The sequence below is a fragment of the Notolabrus celidotus genome, chromosome 22, assembly GCF_009762535.1.
Source record: "Notolabrus celidotus isolate fNotCel1 chromosome 22, fNotCel1.pri, whole genome shotgun sequence".
NCBI lineage: Eukaryota > Metazoa > Chordata > Actinopteri > Labriformes > Labridae > Notolabrus > Notolabrus celidotus.
Genome location: NC_048293.1, coordinates 12,106,350 through 12,129,974, shown reverse-complemented (window position 1 = coordinate 12,129,974; position 23,625 = coordinate 12,106,350). Strand labels below are relative to the sequence as shown.

The following is a 23,625-nucleotide window of genomic DNA, read 5'->3' as shown; positions in this document are numbered from 1 at the left end:
GTCCAGTTCTGTTGTAATCTCTGCCGTCTTGTACAGTTCTTTCTCCTGCTCTTTTTTTTTTGTTCTGCTCTGTTCTGATCCAGGGCAGGGCTGGTAGCCAGAGTCGCTCCGCGTAGGACGATTGATGCCTCTGGCTGCAGAGTGGATGGGAAACACATGGGCAGCCTTCACTCAACTCAAAAACAACTGCCTGAACTCAGCTCACTGATGGAAAACTTCTACAGAACATCATGCTGGAACTTGGCAGGGGGAGTTGAGATCCATAACTGTGGAACATGATTCTTATTGTACAGAGGATTGGGTAAAAACAGGCAGGCTGTGTGCATATTAAATGTGCGATTTATCCCTACCCTTGTGATGACTCAAACTGTGAGCTGGTGTCATAGTTTAGCCTTATTTCTGCAATGTGTGTGAGTCTAGTCATGTGTTTGAGTGTGTTGTTCTGAGAAAGTAAGGGAATATACCAATGCTTAGAAACACAGAGAGTGAGATTTCCCCCAAATACTTTCCATGAATAATGCAGGAGAATAATCAGACCCATACACAAGACATGTTGGACCACCAATAAAACACACACACACACGCACACACACACACACACACACACACACACACACACACACACACACACACATTTTATCCCTTTAGATGATCTCTCTGATCTCAGCGATGCTGGAATATTAAAATACAACCCATGGAAAATGATTTGGATGAAATCCCTCTCTGCTGATGTTTCACATTTTATTATTGAAGTCCATCTGATAAGTGACTTCCTCAGGTATGTGTTGCTGATATATTTATTCATATTTGTTCATTGAATCACAGTCATCATACTTTTTTTTTCTCATTTTTTTACACAGGAAACAGCATGGTTGATGTTTCAGTTAGGTGAGTGATGAACGAGTGTGTGTGTGTGTGTGTGTGTGTGTGTGTGTGTGTGTGTGTGTGTGTGTGTGTGTGTGTGTGTGTGTGTGTGTGTATTGGTACCTGTTGTGGCGGCGGTCGAGGCTGTAGGTAGGGGCTCTGGGTCGGGCCTGGAGGGGTTTGCTGAGGGGGGCTGAAGTACGGAGGGGTTCCCTGCTGCCCCGCCTGCTGCTGTTGGCTGTACCCGCCCATCCCCTGCTGGCCATATGGAGCCACCTGCTGAAACAACCAATCAGAGAACAGTTAGAGGGAGAAATTAAGGTCAGGACCAAAGCTGAGGAAAAAAAAAAATCACTTAGTATTAAATGTAATTCAGAGAGGCTGTCAGGTGCACTTGGCAGACTTTCACAGCAGGTGCAAGGTGATGTAATGTAAGGAGAGTTTTCTAAACTACATCCTGTTGGAATAATTGGAAAATAGCAACAAAAACATCCCACTTAGGCCTACACAGACTGGCCGGTATCCATATCCCACTTCATCTGATTTTCCCTCAGCAGAAGTTCTTAATTTAGCTCCAACCAGGCTGACACCCATCTCCCAGCAGTCCTCTGCCTAATGAACTCACACGGCAGAGAAGTCTAGCTTTATATCCTCTCGCCTGCCAAATGCATACTCCTCTGTACATTATCCTCGTCTCGGTCAGTTCACAGATGGGATGAGGTGTGTTGGATATTACTGTTGGCGCATCCCAGGCCGTAACCCTAATGAGGGACACATGGATGAGCCGGGGCCTTCCAGAGCCGTGCAGTTAAAAAACTAACTGGCGAGGGCGAAGCGACGCCAAGTGTCGATGTTGCATTTACACGGTGGTTGTGGGAGAGAATGTGAACAGGGAGTGCGTGTAACAAGCTGGCACCAATACAAATGTAGTCCAAATCCCTTCTTGTCGTTTGTTATGACTACAGACAGCGCCAGGTGCTCCTCGCTCCTCCAAGGATTTCCTATGGAGGATGGGGTTTTCTCATTCTCTGAGACACCCACACACACACGCACACACACACACAAACACAACAGCCAAGTACAGACTATTAAACAGCATTTACGACTGCTGGTGAAGCAATCTGACAGCACTTTTCATGTCATATTTTTTCCCCATCATGTCATGTTGCCTTTTTTATTCAGTGACAACCAAAAGTCCTGCCACAAACTCATTAAACAAGCACACAGGCTGTAATTTGGGTCGTGTGTAGAGTGTGCAATCCACCTCCAGCATCAGCTCCGACTCCTAAACTCTGAAATATCCCTTTAAATCTTCCTTGGCAGGCTTGCCAGAGTAAAATTCTCTCTCAGAGTGATTTATAACACAAATGATGGTATTACAGGGGACTCCGATATGACGTAACTCCTACACTACTGTCTTGTTACATCAAAAGCAAAGAGCACACATCCAGAGTTGTAGTTTTACAGTGACGGTTATAAGGAGGAAAAACTACTCATAAAAGACCTGTTAAAACTGATAGCATAAGTAAAATGTAGTGAAATCTGATCTGGCTACAGAGGCCAAGTTGAGATTAATACATTTGAAATAGTTTTGAAGAGTAACTTCCTTTGAGTGGGTGTTCAATAAAAATCTTCTCTTGACTCTGGCAGAAGCTTTTTGACTCTCTGAATAGAGATGATTGGACAATGTCGAATACTTTTCACTTCAATGGAAATCTGATTAGAAAGGACAGGTCTGTGTGTGTGTAAAGTGTGTGTGCTGTGCTCAGAGTGTGAGAGTGTCATTAGGCCGATGAGACAGACAGACAGGGCGAGATCAGTCTAGCTGGCAGAGAGGTTAATAGCATGGCCCCGCTCATGCCAACAGCACCGCTGGATTCATTACTGCCAGCCAGGGCAGCGCACACACACACACACACACACACACACACACACACACACACACACACACGCGCACACACACACAAAAACAGACACACACACGAGAGTGCACATTTATAGACATCATACTCACATACCGATAAACTCAAATGAATGCAAGTTGTCTGTATGTGGGGATTTGTTCAAGTTAAAAAGACAAACACACACACATCAGTGCACACACACTATTGTCATTAGATTTGGATCAAAGCCGCTCTGATAAAACAGCAGCGACTCTATCCAGTGATCAGTGATGACAGGCATGTGTAACACTCAGGGTCTCATCGGGAACACTACTGTTCTGGGATTGGCGAGGATTAGGTCGCCATGGAGATCGAGACCAGACATCCGTGGGTGGGTTCCTTTCTTAGACAAATACAATGACAGGCAGACAGACAGATACGGGCAGACATTGACAGATAGAAGGAGGAATACATAGATAGATGGGTATAGGCAGTGAGAGAGACAAACCCCATAAAAGAAGAGGTTATCAGAGGGTTGTTCCTTTAGGTTTATGCTGCCAAAAGATCTCATTGGTGCTATAAATATCCTTGTAACAAAGCATGAAAGGCTTATGAATAAATAATAAACTACACCAGTTTCTGTTGTCTTTAAAATTGCTAGTTTGAGCTGCTGAGATTTTATATGTAAAAATACACCTGGGACCTCAATAGCAAGCATGCTGGAGCGGGATAGCTTAGAAAAACTCATGTTACATGCATTTTCTGTCTTTGCTTTATACCGGGATAAAATGTCCTGTGCTGACTGGATGGTTAGAAATAAGCGTCATGTGATTCTTATTCCTAGATTGTTAAGTAGGTACAAAAAGGAACCTGTACTACATTTTTACACAGCATTTAGTGGATCAAAGTCTTTTGAAAACATACTACAAAACCTTTGTCACCTTTCATTTATAGTACATGAATGCAGGTGTCATTAATAACATTAATAATGGCTGCATAACATTTAGTTTGGATGGCTCCACAGCACTTGCACTATGCGCTCTAATGGCTACCTGGGACCCTTAAATGGAACGGAGCCAATGGGACATTATTAATCTAATAAGCACTGTAACACCTGTGCTTCTCTTGCCATGACAAGCCAAACATCTGCAGGGAGAAAGGTCTATTAGTACTGCTAGAAACATGTATGAGTGGAAATAAATCTGGCAACTATTTCCAGCCGTTAGGGGAATATTTTCATTAGTTCAATCTTGAAATATGAGGTATAGACAGCATAAAAAGATAGTGAACATACAAGCTCCCCAAAAGTAAAGCCAGAAGATTCAGAGCTTCCTAATGACTGGCTGCAGTAAAGGTTATCAACTCTGCCTCCTCCATGTTAACAAATGGGACATGAGTCAAACTTTAAAATTAAAAATCACATCAAAAAAAGTTTTCCCAAACATGGTTTCTGTCATTATGGTTACTTGTCATCACACTAATTTATGTCAAAATATTCATTTTCAATTTTAGCTTATTTAGAAATGTGTTTATTTAAAATCATTTAAAGCTCTGTTGACAAATGCAGCTTCTGCAGCAATGTGTGCACTGTATTAACTGTGTTGAGGAATTGCAAGGGGAAACATAACAAATCATAACCCTATGAAAAGTTACTGAACTTTTCGTAGCCAAGACTATCTGCTGCAGACCAACACGAGAAGCTGTTTAACTGTGGTCCGTAATGACCTTAGGGTTCTGTGCCATTTCATTGGCGAGTTAAATGTGTGCTTTGGTTAGTTGAACAGACGTGACATCAATACATGCATCTATGAGAGCCAATCCTTACTGTATAGATTCTGGCTCCATGTGTGCCAGATGTCAGCACCATTTAGGCATCACTGTTTTATACAGGGAGGAGGTGGAGACACGTTTGTCATTGTTATATAAGCTCAATGTTAAGAGTTGGGAAATCTGTGTCGGTTAATGTTTTGTTGTGTCTGATGATTACTTGTCTCATAAGTGAGTCTTTAAATTCATCAGTAGGTTGAATACAAACTAGGATGGCCAAAAACCAGGGGCGGAGACAGACTTTTTTTGGCTGGGGTGGCCATTGGGACACTGACTTTTGCGGCGGTGGCATTAAGTATTTTTACATTTTTACTCCACTTTTCATACTCTAACTACTAACATCACACTAAAAGATGTCATACATTTTTTTTTACTTTAAAGAGCAACGCAAAAGAGTGACAACATTCAAAACTTGAATCTTTTAGGACTAAACAAAAGATGCTTCTTAAAAGTCTTGATGTGAAGTGCTAACAAAATGAAAATATGTTTCATTAAAATGCTAAGAAAGTTGTTACTTAAAGCTCCTGTGAGGACTTTTTAACTGGTGATGAAACAGACTGAAATAAACAAAGACGTTTCTTTATGATCTACAAAAGCAAACAGGACCATTAGCAAACAGACTCAAAATGTCTATGTTGTAATTTTACATGACTGTAAATGTCATGAGGGGGTAGGTGTCTAACGAGATGACTTAAACCCCAGTATAAAAAGCCCTGTTTTATGTTTTCTACAGCAAATACTCACAGTGAGTGGAACATCAGCTGTTTAAAGAAAGCAATATCAGATATTTCACAACATATTCATGTACATGACAAGAGGAGCAAAGAGATAAGAGGTCATACTTTGTCCATACAGTGGGTGCAAAAATAAGCATAAAACAGAAAGTTCCTCACAGGAGCTTTAAGTACTGCCTCTGACAAGACAAATACCCAATCATTGTCAAGGATTTTGGGGTGGCCAATCTGGTTTTAAGAGGGGCCACCCCTTTGAAACTCCCCTGAAATTGAAGAAAAAGCTTGTGCTTTTGTCCTTACTTGCATGCTGTCTACATCAACAGTCTATTTGGTTACATTGGGTTGACAGAGACCATACAAAGATTCTTGTTTATTCTGAAGACTGAGACTTTCAGAAATTTGACCGGCCATTATAATTTCCATAAAAGGATGAATTGCAGAAGGTTTATCCATTCATCTATTTGTCCATCAAGATCTCTCAAAGCAAAATGCTGAGTACTTTCCATGAAAACACTACCTGCAATAATGTTTCAGGGCCTTCAGGGGAATTCTTGCTTACACATTAAGCATGAGCATACTGCATGGTCTACTATTACACTAACACTTTAGATACAGATACACTTTGATAATATTAGGTAAATGTAATTGAGGCCAAAAGTGCTTATTGTTAATACAGTCCTGAAATCTGGATACTTTTCTGTTCATGTTGACATCAATCTCCTTTTCAAGCAGCCTTCCACAGGGGACCTTTAAGGAATGTCCGTTTTCAGTGTACTCCAGAAGACAGACTGACAGATATCCCAGCAGCTACACAGACAATCAGGTAAGCAAGCAGAAGAAGAAACAGACATGGAGACAAACGAAAAAAACAGACAGAAATACCATCAGTCAGTCAATCAAATAGGCAGAGAGAGAGCAGGCAGACTGCAGGTCTAACAAGTAGCAACCTGTCACTGTGGCTTTGGGAGGGAAGAAAGAGTCATTCAAATGCAGCTTCTGTTTGATCGCTCGGGGCGACTGTTTGAATGTACTGTACCTACTGAGTACACACAACCAGCGCACTGAAACCTGATTCTCTTTGACTGAGAATATGTTTAGTGATAAACACACTTGCTGTGCTGTTGCTTATTCCAATAAAAATAACTGCTGGAAGTAGAAAATAAGACCATTTTCTGCCTTTTTCTTCCACTCAGGTGTGTGGAAGCAGACAAAATAACAGGGTGATTTATCCAGAGCGTCTTGGCAGGCACACGGTGTCAAATAAATGTCTGTAATGAAATGACAACAGATGTGAAGTGCTGTAGGGAGAAATGACGCAGAATAGACGTCCTGCGAAGCCAATAATTCACCATAAACTGCAGGAACAGTGTGATGAAAACAAAAGCCTTGGCGGCATATTAAGACACAAAGACACAAACACTCACAAACACCGAGAGCAACTCAATCAAAAATCTATCAAAACAAGAATCAGATGAAAAGGCAGACAATATCTCCCTGCTTTGCAAGTAGAGAGAATAAATAGCCCTGCTAACCCTCATCCATGGCAGTTGTGTGTTTGTGTGTGTGTGTGTGTGTGTGTGTGTGTGTGTGTGTGTGTGTGTGTGTGTGTGTGTGTTTTTGCACATGTGTGTGCCTTAAATCAGCCGTTTAAAAACCTTGCACGGAACAAGGCACTGCTTGTAATTCAATTGGGCCAATGAGCAATGGACAGGAATTGTCATAATTCTGTCGGAGTGGTAATATGGCTGGATGGTGACAGGGACCACAGGGCGCCCTTTTTGAGTGACAGATGGGCTCAGCCAACCAGAGCGCTAAGCAAAGCCTCCACCCCCACCCCTCAACATATACACATACAGGGAGGCATGACAGGAGGCATTAGCACGCTGCCATGTTAGCGGGCCAACACAGCTTCAAATAAAAAAGGAAATAAAAAAGGAGGTACAAATGAGAATGAGTTCAATAAGCTGACAAAGAGTGACGAAGGAAAATAAAGCATGAAATACACAGGAGGAGAGAAAGGAAGACGATGGAAACGGAAGATGTTTAGAGTGACAGAGATGGAGTGATAGGCGGAAAGGAGATAGAGGAATGGTGTAACAGACTGAGATACTTAAAGGGATGGATAAAGCGATGTTTCACTTGATAAAGACAGAGAGAGACAGATAAAGACGGTGATGCAGACAGAGAGATATTTGCAGAGAGAGGGGCGACACAGACAAGTGTAAAAGAGAAGCAGAGGGAGAAGAGCCGAGAGGAGGGATGGGGATGATGAGATATAATGATGAAGACAAATGGAGAGAGGAAGAAAAGGGGGAAAGAGCTTCAGTGGAGCTTTAAGTCCTCTTATACTCACATAATTTGAGGAACATATAGGAGAGGCAGGGCAGAGAAGAACAGACAGGTGGATATTATAGATCCTACTGCACTGTTTGGCACCAGCAGCACCAGGTGAAAGTAATTAATCAATTAAGGGTCTGGGAGAGAGCAGCTGAAGTACAAATGAAAAATGTTGGCTGTGTTCCACTTATACACTAATGTTGAGTAGAAATGTCACGAAATGGAATACATTAGCTCCAAAAATTTGAGTGTGCATAATAACCAAACTTGTGCACATTTTAATTGAATTTGTGTCTTTAATTTTTGAGTGTGCTGTTAATGCAAGCTACTGTTCAAAAGTGTGACACACGGTAGAAAGGAGGTCACAGCTGCAAAAGATGTACGACAAAACATAAAGGAAGACAGTTACAGAAAGGACACAAATAAATAGAAAAAAATAGAAAGCATTTCCTTTTAATGGGTCATAGCTTGATTAATGTATATACATATTGTACAACTTAGATTTTTGTGTTTGCAGCATTATTTAGTTGTAAAACTGTGACAGGCTCCACATAAATAGCTAAATATATAGTATTCACTATATGCAATCACTATGAGGCACACCAAGCAGGTTTCATTGTGTTACAGTATTGTACCACATGATTTCACTGACTAGCATTTCCCAGAGGAGCCAATTGGTGGGACTGCCTTTTCTACTGGAGCCTTCAAATGGGGTTGTGTTGACTGTGTTCCCAATAGACCTTATGAACCCCATGTGACCCGCCTCTTGTGGTATTCACTACATTATGAGCCAATTTTTCTGAAAGCTTCAAGTTAACGAGTGTGACGCCCCTGATTACGTTCACAAAAATGGAGCCCATGGAAACTATCTTCATGTTCATTCAGTCTTCTCTTTGTAGTTTTGCTATTTGGTGAAAATGTTGGCTGTACTGCAATGTGTAAAAGCTATATAACAACAACCTTCCTTTGGTCATGACAAGGTAACATTGACATTCTATTTCCAGCAAATTCATTTTTTCATAACATTAGCGTAAATTCACTGAGTTATCTGTTCACATTAGCATGTGGCTAACATGAAGAGATAACAAAGCGTCCATGTTACTGTTACACACCAATGGTGTTCCCATTCAGTTACTACTTGAACCCCAAGCCTTTTTCCTGTATATAACCTAACGACACAACTTCACAAGTTCAATTTGAAGGCAGCATGTATCACACTTCTATACTGCATCCTTAAGGCAGAGTGCTTAATGTACTATGCTAATTTCTATAGTACACTGCCTCAGGGGTAAGTATGACTGAAAAAATCATGCATGGCCCACAATTTGACACATTAGTCTGTATCAAACATAGACGTAATCTCAGTGATGTCACTCGTTGGTTTCTGAAGAAGGGTTTTGAAGCCCAACAATAGCAGCTGCCATATTGGAAATGCTGACTCGTCCTAGCTGTCAATTAGTGTAGAAACAGGCAAAGATGTGGAGTTGAGACAGGCTTTTAGCCTTGTGGAAAACAGCTGTAAATCAACTCAGCTGTGAACCTAATTATGCAGATTTATGTATAACACATAGCCTTTTTATTATCTTAATGGATGCATTGTAAAAACTGTCTCCCCTTTTACAGAGTGTATAAATAAATACATGAGCTTCATACCAAAAATTGCTTTTGGAACCAGGCTGTAGTCATGTTAATTTCGGCTGTAAAGTTGAGTATTATGACATGGGACCTAATAGGGATTTTTTGGCTTTTTCAGCCAGCCTCAAGTGGACACTCAAGGAACTACAGTTCTTTTGCACTTCTGCATTATCTTAGTTTTTCAACACCAGAGTTTGATGCATTTTTGACACCCCCTGACTAAGGAGTTATCAGTCAAATTAATAGATTATCCAATGTAATGCTACTCGTTTCAGGACACACAGATAAAGTAATTATACAATAACAGACGGAAGCCGTACAAAAACCTCTACCTGTTTTGCTAACATTAGTTTACATTACACTAAAAGCCTAATGTCATTGATTCAAACTGACACCTTTAAACTCAGTCCAAGTTTCATTAAATAACCTGGCATCAAACTTAACATATCTGTCATTACTTGGACTTAATCATACAAGGTGGAGATTAATCAGAAACTTGTTGGAGCAAGTTAGGTGTGTTTGTCTCAATGAGAAATATTTTTCTGGGTTTTGCAAATGGCAAATAAGTCTCCTTGAACATCCCTCCAGCGCTTTTAGGTACCACCCAATTACTTATGTGAGGTGCTTTTTAAGGACACAGTACTGCAGGCTTATTATTGTACCTACTGACTGACAACTGCTCTTTAAAAAAAGAATTATACACACACGGGTTAATCACAGCATCGCTGGAGGGATGGATGTGAATATGCAAAAGCAGACTAAATTAAAATAATTGCATTTGTAAACAGAGAGCAAAATGATGCAAAGGGTTTTTGTTTTTTTTTCACACTCAGACTCTCCAGCAGTTCAGTGAATCTGAAGCCTAACTTAAAGGCAGATAATGAAAGGAAATTTCAGCAAGGGAGCGCAGCAGGGAAACAGTTAGGGAGAAATGGCACTGTTGACAGATCTGTCAGTCAAAGGAATGAAAAAGTAAACCAGCATCAAAATAACTCTGACAACTGTGGCAGTCGCCTCGTCTCTTTTTCTTAGGCTTATCTGCCATAACTGGCTGAAGCGTTTAAATGTTCCAACTGTAACATTTTTCATTTGACCTGTATCTTTCTTTTTTCTCTCTGTTTTCTGATCCATCACACCTCGAAATCTCTGCCTGCAAAAAATATACTTCTTTGTTTAGCTATTAACAAAGTAAACTGGAGAAGGTAGAGTGTAAGAAATGCGGTGGATAATACATTTTTCTCTTACGTACAACATTTTCTATGGTGACAGACGAACCATAACATTATTTTTCATATAAGTTGGATAAATTCAGTGACGGTGTCATGTGATCAGGCTTTGTTTTCATATTAATCCCAGGGGATAGCGACTAATCTAAACATCATGAGCATCATACTGTACAGTAAAGTTTTGCTATCTTTCCTGTGCAGCAGCAGAATATTTTCAAATTATTCAACAAACTGTACAATCATCTTGATGAGACGACCTCACATTGAGGAACAAGAAAGTGTTGGTAAGGGAAATTTTGTCTCCAATTATGAAGCTAAGATGTACTCCACATTATTTATGTATGAAAGTATCAATAACTCTAAATACAGTTAAAAAATCAATGTACTTCAAATGAACAACAGTAAAATGAAACTGACATTATGTAGATTTTATTTCTGATCTTTAATTTTTTGTAATCAGACGATTAAAAAGAACAAATTTGAAAAGGAACCATAAAAGGAACCTAATATCATCTTTGGTATTATCTTTTGTATTTTATGAAAGATGAACAATATAAGACCTACTTTGGATGTTTCTCATTTATTGATGTGGAACTGGTTCTGTTTTTGGTTTGATATCTGTGATAGTGTGAGGTTAGAATAAAAATAAGCCCTTGTTTCATACTGTGAATTTGATGCCTGATGACAAACTATGACCAAAACACTGCAACTTTAATCCATTCATTACTGTCCAAGTGTTGAAATTCAACTTTTTCTTTTCATTTTTCTGTATCAAAGCACTTAACTTTTCAGAGAATTCCAAAAAACTGAGTTTTAATACAGCAAAAAAGTGTAAATTCAAAATGTTTGAATCATCGGACCATTGCTGAGAACCTTGCACACACTTTACGACATCCAAAGTGCATTCCGGGCAGGGATTATTATGGTCCAGGCTGTCACTGGCTATTTAAATGTATTCACTCTCATCACTTTTGTAATATGCAAAGTTGATATCTAAAGAAAAGCATTTCTTCTTTTTTTTTCATCCAAGCTGAACCTGCACAGCCCACAAGAGGTTATCATTACACTCAGGACCAAAACAAATCAAGCAGCTTCTTCAGCACAGTGTGGTGATAAGATCAGCCGCTCATCGCCAGTACCACGAGCACTCATCTCTAGTGTACAGTGTGATATGGGAACACCGTCCCTGGTTTGTGGATTGCAGGCGAAGGTGAGTCTCCTAATGAAATGTGAGGCGTCGTAGGGACGGATGAGCATCAACAGGCTCATGATTAAACATAAGGGAAGGAAGAGAGGATGCATCAGCGTGCTCGTCATCGCCCTCCTATCTCTCCCCCTCAAGGTGATGCCGCTCTGTACCTCTCTTTGATGTCTCCTTCTCTCGCTCCTCCCCCTCCTCATACATCGGCAGGCCCTTGACACTCCAAGGAATGAGCTGCCCTTGGAGGGGTGTGAGAGAAAGAGCGAGTGATATACGGGACTCTCGATCGTGACGTGCCTGTAACCTGAGCCGAGACACTTCACATCAAGCCGAGACTAAATATAAAAATATAGACGCATCACATTCAGGCAACAAAGAAAAACTAGGCTGCAGATGAATTAACGCTTTTTTTCCCTTCATGTGAAGCATGGTGCACTTCATATATGGCAGCTTTTTTTACACCCAAATGAAAACACGAGCCTGTCTATTCAAAGATTGTGACTTATCGACCTGCTGATAACATCAACATCACACTGATGGAGAACGAAAGCAGACAGATAGAGTAGCTTTCCACTGATAGAAACGCACACGTGTTTTTCTATATTTTCATCTTGGATCTCTTTCTGAACGCCGCCAAATGTTGCTCTCTGCCCCCTGTCTGTCTTTCTTTATTTTCCCCCCTCTCTCTTTCTTTCTGTTTTTCTGCTCACATCAATTGAAGGCTGGCTGAAAACTAGCGCTGCCTGTGTTGTTCCAAGCCGAGCTGTAATGGAGACATTTGGAGAGGCAGAGCAGGGCAGGTTAATGCTCTCCATAATGTGTGTGTGAACAGCGAGGGTTTTATTTTTTTATTTTTGTGTGTGCGCGTGTCTCTGTGTGTGTGCGTGCATGCGTTTGTGTGAGTGAGCCTCTGGGCCCTGTGCCACTAGCTCCAAATGTTTTCCCCTACTAAACTCCTGACCCCAATCTGGGGCCAAGAAAGACAGAGGAGAGAGGGGAAATTGAGAAAGAGGGAGAGAGGGGAAAAAAAAAGCAAATGTGATTCGGGGGGGTGGAAAGTGGGGGGCAAAAATTGATCTGAATAAGAGAGGGAGGGAGGAAAATAAGTGCAGCTGCTGATTCTGAAAGAGTTCTGGAAGCTTTCCCTGGATACAGAGTGTGAGAAAGGCAAGTAAACGCATCATTGATCACCTGAAACACACAGTTTCTCAATGTTTATGTTGGAAATTAGGACAAAAAAGATTGCCAATGCAACTCAAACTTACTCCAGTTTTGAGAGATAGAAGATTATCATCATTAAATTGGAAAAGGGAGAAAAAGCAAGGGCTTGTGATACATGTAAACATCACAATTCAGAACCAACTAGCCCTAAAAACGTCTCTCAGATCAATCATTTCTGCACACAGAGGCCTTGGCTCGTTTTTCACCGCTTGCTGTGATGACAGGCTCGAACTTGTGTAGGAGTCATGTCAATTACATCTGAACAGGGAGAAAAGGAGGGAAGGGAGGGTGGGGGGCTTCTAGTTGAAACAGGCTTGTTCACCATTAGCGGTCGACATCAGCTTGGGAGATTATACTCGTATTTTACGTCCCCTGCTGCGAGGCTGTCTTGGATGCTGACGCTCTGAGGGGCCTCTGTGTTAAATGACAGTGACACAATGGATCGTGTAGTTCTCTCAGGTCAGTGTTGATGCTGTTCTCTGTGCTAAACATGAATCTGTTGTTGGTGAATTGAAGATGATGGGGTAAAAGGGTTACCTGCAGGTAGGCCTGTGTTGTCAGTAACACCTTTGGAAGGATCGGAACCTCAGACACTATCACTTAACTTTATTTTGCTTCCTTGTGTCAACACCATGCTGTAGTGTTAAATATAACTCAAACTGTTATGTGCACTTTACTCAACTACATGTTGTATTGTATTAGACTGAGAAGGGTTTTTATTATTTTCTACACCCCAATCATGTCACTGAGGGTAGGCTGAATGATAACACAAACACCTCTCTCTAATGTAACTGTACATTGCTGAACACCTACATCCTCCAAAATGACCTCTGAGTTGAATCAACAAAAGGCCTGTTTGATGTGAGAAAAAATGTGATGTACGATTGCATTTTTAAATATTGCAATCACAGTATGAGGTGCGATAAACAAACATTCAGGAGGGCATACTGATTCTAAATAAGTTTCTCTTAACAATAAACACAAACTTACATCTTCCTGATTTCAAAATCAACCCAAAGACTAATTTTCACAACTTAGGGCCTGTGTCCACTGACAAAGTGCCTTTGTTCTGTACAAAACCAATGCAGTTCATTTTATTCAGTGCTCAGTGTCAAAAGCAAAAAAAACACCAGGCCTCAGGTGCTTTTTGTCACTCCCCTTACAACAATCATGAGTGTCAAATGTCACTTCTTCCTCACTGACCAATCAGAACCAAAAATAGGAACAACTGTCACTATCAAACTTGTCAACGTCAGAGGAGAAACTACACATGGCATATCTCAAGCTTCCAGACTTGTAATGTCCATGTTTAAAGCCTGTACTATAACACTATTAGTTTTCATTGTGTTTACATTTCCTTTGTAAAATGTCATTTAAAAAAGGGATTTTTTGTATTTTTTCTTATTTCTTTAAGTTGTGTTTTTGGGGCATTTTTGCCTTTACTGGATGGGACAGGAAAAGTGGGAAGTAGAGAGTGGGGGAAGACATGCAACAAATGGTAGAGGCCTGGAGTCGAACATTGGACCGCTGTAACATGGGCTGCAGCCTCTGTACATGGGGCGCACGATTAGATTGCGAGGCCAACGGTACAAAGGCAAATATTAAGCATGTTGAACATTTTAAAACAAATTCCACTGTCACTACCACGGGAAGAGGAAAAACTGGGAGACAATTTTGTTAGCCTGGCAACAATAAATGCGGGTCTCTAAAAATTAAGGTTGTGGGCACTGTGCAAAAGAATGGCATTAATGGACACAGTCCCTTAATTGGGAACCATTAATCAGATGCTAATGATAGCTTGTTTCAGCTTCAACTGAATGCATCAAGGCTGTGAAACCATTCACACAGGCTTCTACCCATAAAGGCGAAACCTACACTTTCTGAGTGAGGAGGCATGGCTTGGATAAATTCAGACTTTTGCAGGGTTTTAAAACACTAATGTTCATATTGGGATAATCATATAAATAGTGAGACCCTAGTCAATAATTATGTAAAAGTTAAAACTCCAAAAAATTATAACCTTAATGAGGTGAGGAATAATTGCAGGATTGTGATATTAGACTGCATTACTTTTAGCTAGGTGTCTCTGAGAAACTATTATTTGATGAATGTTTTCACAGTTATTTTGAAGTCAGCACACCTAACAAGAAGTGATTTCGCTTTAATTTAGATATGAGGCAAATACAGGAGCAAATAACCAAATGATATTTAACTTGTTTTGGGAGGAATATGAAGTATTTTTTACTCCAACACTTTTGTTTCCTTTCCCTGTAAGTTTTGAGGGGGGGGGGGGGGGGGAATACAAAAACTGAACCCGGTACTTCTTGTTGATTGATCTAATAGCTATTGGTTTTTCAATGCAGATAGTGCAAAACATTTAATGATTTGATAACAGTTTCCTTTGGATACATGAAGACTATTAAATTGTCATATTTATCTCACTGTATACTGCACTTATCTTAGAGGGTGTTGTAAAAGGATGGAGGTCATCCTGAAATTGACTTATAGCCCAGTCAATACAATAACTCAGACGTACTTTGAAGTTAGACTCTTTCGTCTGTACAGCTGTGCTCAGTCTGTATCTCCTCTCTTCAAAACGATCAAGCATTAAAAGTGTGTATCTAGGTGAAGCCTTGATCATACCAATCTATACTTTCTCAGATCTGTTTTCAAATGTTGATGGCACATCATGTCTCTCCACAAATGAATCCCAGAAAGTGAGATGCGGGCTCAGACTTGACCTGTATGAAACCTATCTCTAATCTGGAAGAAAAACTCAGATGAATTCTCGGTGAGCCAATTAGAGCAGCGACTAATCCCCCTAGTAACTCTGTAAAGACGTAAAGCATCTCCTCCTTTTCTCTCTCTCTCTCTCGTACTCACTCCCTCCGTCTCGCTCTGCTTTCATCTCTCTGCTCTTTTATCTTATCAATAGCACATATAGAGCAATGCAGACAGAGCGACGAGCCTGGATCTTTCAAAAACACTCCATTTGTGATGTTTAACAACACTCGCCGGCCTTCAGCTGTAACTTTTATTACATTTCAACATCACTACACCTGACTGAGTGGAATGATGGAGTTAGCAGCTCATGCAACTAATAAACAAGACAAACTGACAGCTTGGTTAGTAATTTAACTAATGGCTTACATGAACTCTAATCCACATGGACTCTAATCCTATCCTATACATCACAATATGGTTATATACGATATGTGTACACCCTCCTTATTTAGAGTGGGCACAGAATTCACTAACACAAGTCTCACATTTTTTGTTGTGCAGTATTTTATGTTAGCCGCATGTACACACTTTATACTGATATAAATGATAGCATCCCTTCAACTGTTCTTTGAAATGGGAGGGGTCCTCTCCCCTCTTTTCCAGTTAATGGCCACGTAGCATCGTCTCCACGTGGCGTCTGATTGGCTGAGAGCCACTCCACAGCAGCAGGGTAATAAAAGTTACAAATGAGAGCAGGCTATTAGAGCCATTGACGTGCGTAGGCTAGCTTGCTAATTAATTGATCCTGAAACTTCATCTATTTTGTAGCCAGAGAGGAACCCTTAATTAATCAGCCTTTCCATATCGTTGTACTCCTTTCTTTCAATCTGTCTCTCTCTCCTATTTTAACCCCTCCCCTTCCCTCTCCTCTCGCTTTCTCTGTCCTAATGCCTTTTTTAATTGTGAGGTGAAAATGCCCAGGGTCCTGTGGGCTGATGCAGAGTGCGGGTTCAAAGTTGTGAAGGAGAGGAGGAAAGTAAGTGTGTGCTATGTTTGTATCTGCATGGTTGAGATGTGTACTGTGAACTGTCTCTGATGTTTCAAGAGGCTTTCAAATAGGGAGGGGCGTGACGAGGCTGGAGTGGTCCCCCTTGCACCCCTACCCCTCCTCTCTCTCTCCATCTTTCCTGGCAGAGGGGCTGATTTATTGGGGCTTCCCAGCCATCCGTCAGAGTCTGCAGCGCTCGCTGCATTAACCCCAGAGACAACCCCAGCACCCGGGGCCCCTAAGTGCTTCCAAGTGGCCCTCGCTTTCCCCGCTGCTCAGGAACCCCCTGCCCGAGCTCAATCGATGTCGTAAATTACCCATCTAACTCCCTAAAGTCGATAGCCTGCAAGATGATGTTTGGACTGACAAGGACTTTTACAGCTTTTGGATTTAATGGAAACTTAAAGGCCCAATCACTGTTTTCAGGCCCTGTAAAGTACTCTAGTTAGTATTTATTTACAAATTTAACTTTAATTATCAGCTAAAGAAGTGCTTTGGTTCCTAACTTCTGAAAATGCCCAACTTTCTCATTTGTTCTGTTGTTGGTTTTGTTGTTTATTAAAGGGATAGTTTTTTTTAAGTGAGATTGTATGAGGTACATGTCAATAGTGATAGAAAAATGACCGAATAGTAGAAGGTGCAGTGAGCTTGTCCACTTCGACCAAGACACAAACCAGGCAATAAACTGCTACTGACAGGGTTAACTCTACCATGTAATTAAGCTAATTTTAACAAACAACCAAACAACCAAAGCACCATTCTTCGTGTAAGTGTATGCTCACGTTTTACAGTGCTTTAAGCCCCCTGCGATTTTGTGCTATTCTCACACATGGGGGCTCCTCCGCCTGCAGTGCTCTGATTGGCTGATGTGCCTGCCAGCTTGGAAAGAGACAAAAATACAACCAAGCTAAAACATTTTCAATTCTGACTGCACCATGTCAAACCAAGATGCAAAATATCAAAACTCACAATATATCAGTGACTCATAAATAATAGATCCAATTAGCTGGTCAGCGCTATAGGCAGAAGAACATTTTTTTTTAGGTGTCCAGGCATAGTGCAAAAATGAATGGGCTTTCTGATGGCAGAGTAAAGCACTGAAAAGTGACCAAATATAGCATACACTCATACCAAGAATGATGCTTTGACTGGAGTTTGTTAAACTTAGCTGAATTTCATGGTAGAGCTGGCCCCATCTGTAGCGGTTGATAGCCTAGCTTCTGCTCTGGTTCACCTGCTGCTTTCTCAAGAAAGGGTTCTGAGCTGACTGGCATCACTTGAGGTCATCACACTTACTAACAAGTATCTCATATAACCCCACTTACAAAATATATATATATCCCTTTAAAGTTCTGTCAACCAATCCTTTAAACCTTTATCATGTAACATATTTATTCACAGCAAAGAAAGTACAGATGTACATAACATCATAAACAATAGCAGAATTTCATTCACAGGCTTCAGTTTCAGCGGCCTGCTTTCAAATTGCTTGCCCACTGTTACTCTGTGTACAGTGGACCGCCAGAACACTCAAATTAAACGGGACATTTATAATTTGTTATACAGCCTGCACTTCCCGTCAAAGACAAGTTGAAATGTCTTTCCTGACAAAGGTCTTATCTTAGCGATTGTGTATGATCATGGTGTGATAACTCGAGATGATCCGAAGCACCTTCTTTCCTAGATTCCGATTAACTATTGTGGTCTTAGCAAGCATGTAAAGAGCCAAAGTAGTTTGCCTAATGTGGCTACAATTAGCAGAGCTAGCACCAAAAATAATATTGCTAAATATTGCTACACTGCACAGCACTGTCATCTGTGCTTGTTATCATCAGTGTAGTAGAGTATTATAACATTATGGCAGTAGCCATTAATAGGAGTTACAGCCCGGCAGGTGGCGGATGGCTAAGCTACAGTTGAAACACAGCATATGACTGAGGCCTACAATAACAAAAAAAAATCATAATTTATTCAACCGACCACACGGTTGACAACATTTAGTTGTTTTGTTGATTAAACATGCACATCCCTAGTGATGAGTCTTTGTTCATAATGAATAATTAAAAGCAACTGTAGCCTCATAGTAGTATAGTAAAATCAAGGAAAAAATCCTCCCCCATAATGAAAAAGAAACATTAATAGTGTATTTAGTAGGGACAATGTACAATGCATTTATTGTTCGAAAATAAGATACAATCTTGTTTTGATTGTGCCCCTAGGCTCACTAAGGGGTCACTAAGGATACTCACATTAAAAAAAAGACAAGGAAAATAAAAAACATTACCCTTTGTAAAAGAAAACCATTAAAATGCAACAAAAAAGTAACAAAGCAAAAAACAACTACAACCATCCCTAATCATCCGACACACAAAACATGCTCACTTTCCACCGTGTAGCACACATTTAGCAACACAAAGCACACTGCTTTAAGCACTCACCAATACAAAACTCAGGAAAGATCACCATACCAAATACTCAGTTCCAATTTTCACCACATTGATTGTTGCTTTTAGAAATGAAAGACATTTGCCATGTTGTAGTAGGAAAAGTGCAGGTGTAACTTTTAACTTTAACAATGTTCTGTTCTGATTCACTTTAGCAGTGAGCCCTGACAGTGATCCAGGCTGCTCAATACCAGCACCCTCACACTGAAGCAGCTGAAAGGAATCAAAGCATCATTAATACTACTATTATTTACACCTGTGCTTCCTGTATACTGTGACATATCAAAAGCCTGTGACTAAACTGTCCCACTACAGACACATGTATTCAGATATCCTTACCATAATGAGGATGAAGATTGAGCGTCTACAGCTCTTTTCAAAGAGCAATAAAATGCATTGTTCACGATGGCTTGATGCTGGTTTTGGTTCAGTGGTTTCAGCTGTTCTAAAAACCGCTGTGAAACATGTTATTCTATTGCGTAAATTAAACACATGGTGTAAATAAAAACAATAGCAGAAAAGCCTTGCTGAAATGTTGCTTATTATTTGGGAATGTATACAGCTGTGGGCCAGTTGAAAGGGGTACACATTTTTTAAAGAATACAGATGTATTATTTTACTCCTCTTTGTTCTCTTATTTCTTTGCTTGCTGTTTATAACTGAATAACAATACTGTTGGAAATATACTTCAAAAGGAGACCTCATAAAAGGTAGAAGAGTTGTGGAGTTCAGTGGGATTTTGTGGTTTGTTTGGACTGAACAGGCGGCAGGTCGGCCACATTTCCACTTGACTTTAAATGCTTGGCTTCCATTAAGTTGGCCCGATGTGTAAGGAACAAACAGCCAACACTGGTAATGGTTTCTGCCTGACTTGTTGACACATTCACCCCCATCCACACACATACCCACACACACTCTCCGAACTCTTACTCTTTCTCTTTCATTTCCCAGGATATATATTTTTTCCCTGCCGCTGTTCTTTCTCCCCCTCCATCACCCCTCCCTTCGTTTCACATCAAACACTAATGTTTCCTTCAAATTCCTTTTCCTCTCTGTCTGCCAACTTTGAAATCACAGGAAATTACGCTAAGAATTGGCTGCACTGTTTTTTTTTTCCTTTCTATTTTTTTTTTTTTTTCCTTTCAACTTCATTTCACTTCCCAAACAGACGCTTTTCTCCTGTGGCATGTCATCCCCAAGACACACTGGCCTCCTTCCTCCACTTCCTCCTCTTCCTCCTCTTCCTTCCTTCCCTTTTTTCTTCTTCTGCAGAAATGTTTGTTCTGGCTCCCATCATTCCACACACACACACACACACACACACACACACACACACACACACACACACACACACACACACACACACATACACACACACAGTGTCTCTCACTCATACATACTGCTTCTCTTACCCTTTGTGACACCATCAAACTGTCGCTCACTCACATGCATGCAGACGCAGCATGACGCTAACTACCTGTAATGCAAGTTTTAGGCGCTCTAGCTGCAGGCTGCGAGAAAGTTTTTTTTTCCAGACATCAACAGTGAGATCGCTGTCTGTGCTTGCCTCCTGTGGCTGGATTAAGGAAAGGAGGCCATGAGCAGAGTGCCTAATTGGTAGTGAAATCACTGTTAAGAATGTGTCAGAGAGTGTGTGAGAGTGCTTGTGCGATCACGTCAACATGTGCACGCTGTGGGTACACTGTGTGCAGGCATGCGCGTTATTGTGAAAGTGTAGGGGAGACGGCGAGGGCTCCACATATAAGAGAAGAAAGCCTGAACAGGTAAACAAGGTCCCCCAGAAACAATGACTCAACCTGGACTGAAGGGTCACGTTTTGCCTCCGGGTTACACAGAGTGTTCACATGTACTGCAATAACTCTGCGGCTGTAAACAACAACATTAAGGTAACAGTTCAGCAAAGGTGTTTACACGAAGGTCTTTGTACCTACTCCCTATTTGCACAAGACTATAGATATGTTAACACAATGCCACTGACTACATTGCATCTACTGTACATTTAAGGTGCAAACAATAACACAAAGATTATAACACATTTGCTGAGTTAAGCTTGGCCCACACAAAAAGGTTTTCAAAATCTTACCAGATGTTGAAAATGTGAGACCCAACACTTGATGACACATAATGACAGATTTAACAGTTCTGTTCTTGTAGTGTGTGGAGTGAAACAAGATGGCCAACACAAAATACCACGCACTAACAGATTCCATTCACCAGCAGTCAGTGTCCACGCTCTTAAAACTGGAAATCTTACAAAATCTCTTGTGGTCAAACTCGGTTCAAGAGTAAACAAACATGGTGGATGATGGGATAGCTGTCATGTTAAACACCGTTACCTGCTTAGCTTCCTTGTCATTCTGACTGTGGTATGTTTTGAAGCACACGTTGCTGCCAAAAACGAACAAGTTGGTCCTCCATTTTTGACTCTCTTCTAAGTTTATGCTTTTCTTTTACTATGGTCACCATGGCTGCTTTTGTTGTGCTTCCTTCTTCAGTCAGCCTGCTTCCTGATTGGCTATCGTTCTGTTCCACTGTGACAACCCATGGAGTGCACGCCTAACTGTGCTCAGAGCTCCCCAACACAACAGGATATCTGACTGTGAGATGAACATGACAAATATTTATGATTTCAGATTTGATGCGTCCCTGATCGTCTTCCAAGCAAACAGGGGGAAGAAAAATCGCTCTTAACTTTCTGAGCAAAGGAGAATCTTACAAGAAAAATCTTAAGAACCATTAAAAAAATTGGGCCTTTTCTGACTTTTGTCAGAAGGGGGAAACAGGCCCAGAATTGGCCCATTATCTTGTAGTATTTACCCTGCTTTAGCAGAATTTATTGGTATGCATATGCCACAGAAATTCACATTCATGTCCTGAATTAGATGCAGCAAAGTAAACCAGCTTTGGTGATGAAGTTCTAATAATTTCAGGGGAAAATATCCATACTATGACATCGTTCCTGTTACTCTGCATAATCCACTGGACTTCGCAAGGAGTTATTGCAGCCAATGTTTTTTTTTTTTTTTTTGTCAGTACACAGAAGTTCCACTTTAAACTACTTATGGAGGGATATAGATTTTTCTTGTACAAAAGGATCACTCAAGATATATATCTTGATTCTTGAACTCTTTTCAATTTAAAGATGAAAAGAAAAGAAGGAGTGACGGATTCAACAACAGTTCATCTTTGCTTCATAGTTGGCATTTTAATAAATAGTGCACTTCAAGTCATTGCCATTGTACAAGGTCTTCCTCAGAATCATATATTTCAAAATCAAAGCCAGGTAGTTAACAAAGCATACTCATAAGATAAGAACTCAGCCTTTCATCATACAATACAATCCCTGCAAAAATGAAAAAGATGCACTGCAGGTGCATCAATGCAGACACAAGTGCATCCATATCATTTATCCAAGCTTTCACATGGATTCATTTTGCAAACTAGGAGCGACTCTTACATAAGGTTGAATGTGAGCCCTCTACTTTTATCCACTACGTCCTCTGGATGAAATATATGTAATACTTTGGAGTGATTATTTTAAATGACTGTGACTGAATTTAAGCAGAATGTAATCACAATAATGAGCAGTAGTCAAAGAGGACCCTTTTTGTCGGCTGAAATCCACTACACACACGCACACATACACAATCTAGGCATACAGTCACTCAGTTCCGGGGGAATCACACAGATAGACATACATGCATATCTTTGTTGACGTCACGTTGCCTGGCAACATCCCAGCATGCTTGGCTGTGACAAGCTGAGGTCTGAGCCCTGCAGCGCAATGCATCATGGGGGATGTGTGAGCAGCATCTTACATCACCCACAATACCCCTCGCTGATCCAGCCACAGTTGAGATGGTGAGAATTTTTTCTTCTTGCAGCTGATCCTCGGACAGTTTTGCATCATCTAAGGTTAAAAAAAAAAAGAGGCCGGGGCCGCTCATTTCTCCTCCTCCAGACATGACTGCAATCATGTCCATCTTATCTGCAAATGTTGCATCTTTTGATATGCAATTAATAGTCACTTTAAGACTTGATTTTCAGTAAATTTTGCAGTACACATCTGGGGCATTCATTTTTAGCCCTCCTTTTCCTCCTCCCTGATCAGACCCCTGACCGCTTTTCTGTAGGTGAGGCTCATTACACTCATCTGAGAGAGTGGAATTAAACCTCCTCCTCCAAACTCATTACTGTGAGCTAGATTTCACTGGCTGCAGATAGGCAATGCAGTGGTGCTGCTTTTAAAGCCAGAGCCAGATAATTAGAAACTTTAGAAGCGCATTTCCCATGGCTATAGCCAGAGTGAACGACTAATTCTATTTGAACTAATTACGTTCCATAGCGCCACGCTCGGGCTATGTAATACGCCCGAGGATTTCATCACAAAACAGTACTAGGGATGTATTTTTGAGTGTGTTAGCGACTGTGCGTCATTATGTGTTTGCATTACTCTCTTT

General features: G+C 40.7%; 1 protein-coding gene across 2 annotated transcripts in view; it reads right to left on the bottom strand.

The window, feature by feature from the left end:
* Positions 1-23,625, bottom strand: part of LOC117806641 (AT-rich interactive domain-containing protein 1B-like) — a 253,799-nt gene that overhangs the window by 160,470 nt on the left and 69,704 nt on the right. For both annotated transcript variants that reach the window (XM_034675619.1, XM_034675620.1), the window contains one exon: positions 988-1,143. In XM_034675619.1, coding sequence (XP_034531510.1) covers positions 988-1,143 — 156 coding nt within the window. The remainder of the gene's footprint in view (positions 1-987; positions 1,144-23,625) is intronic.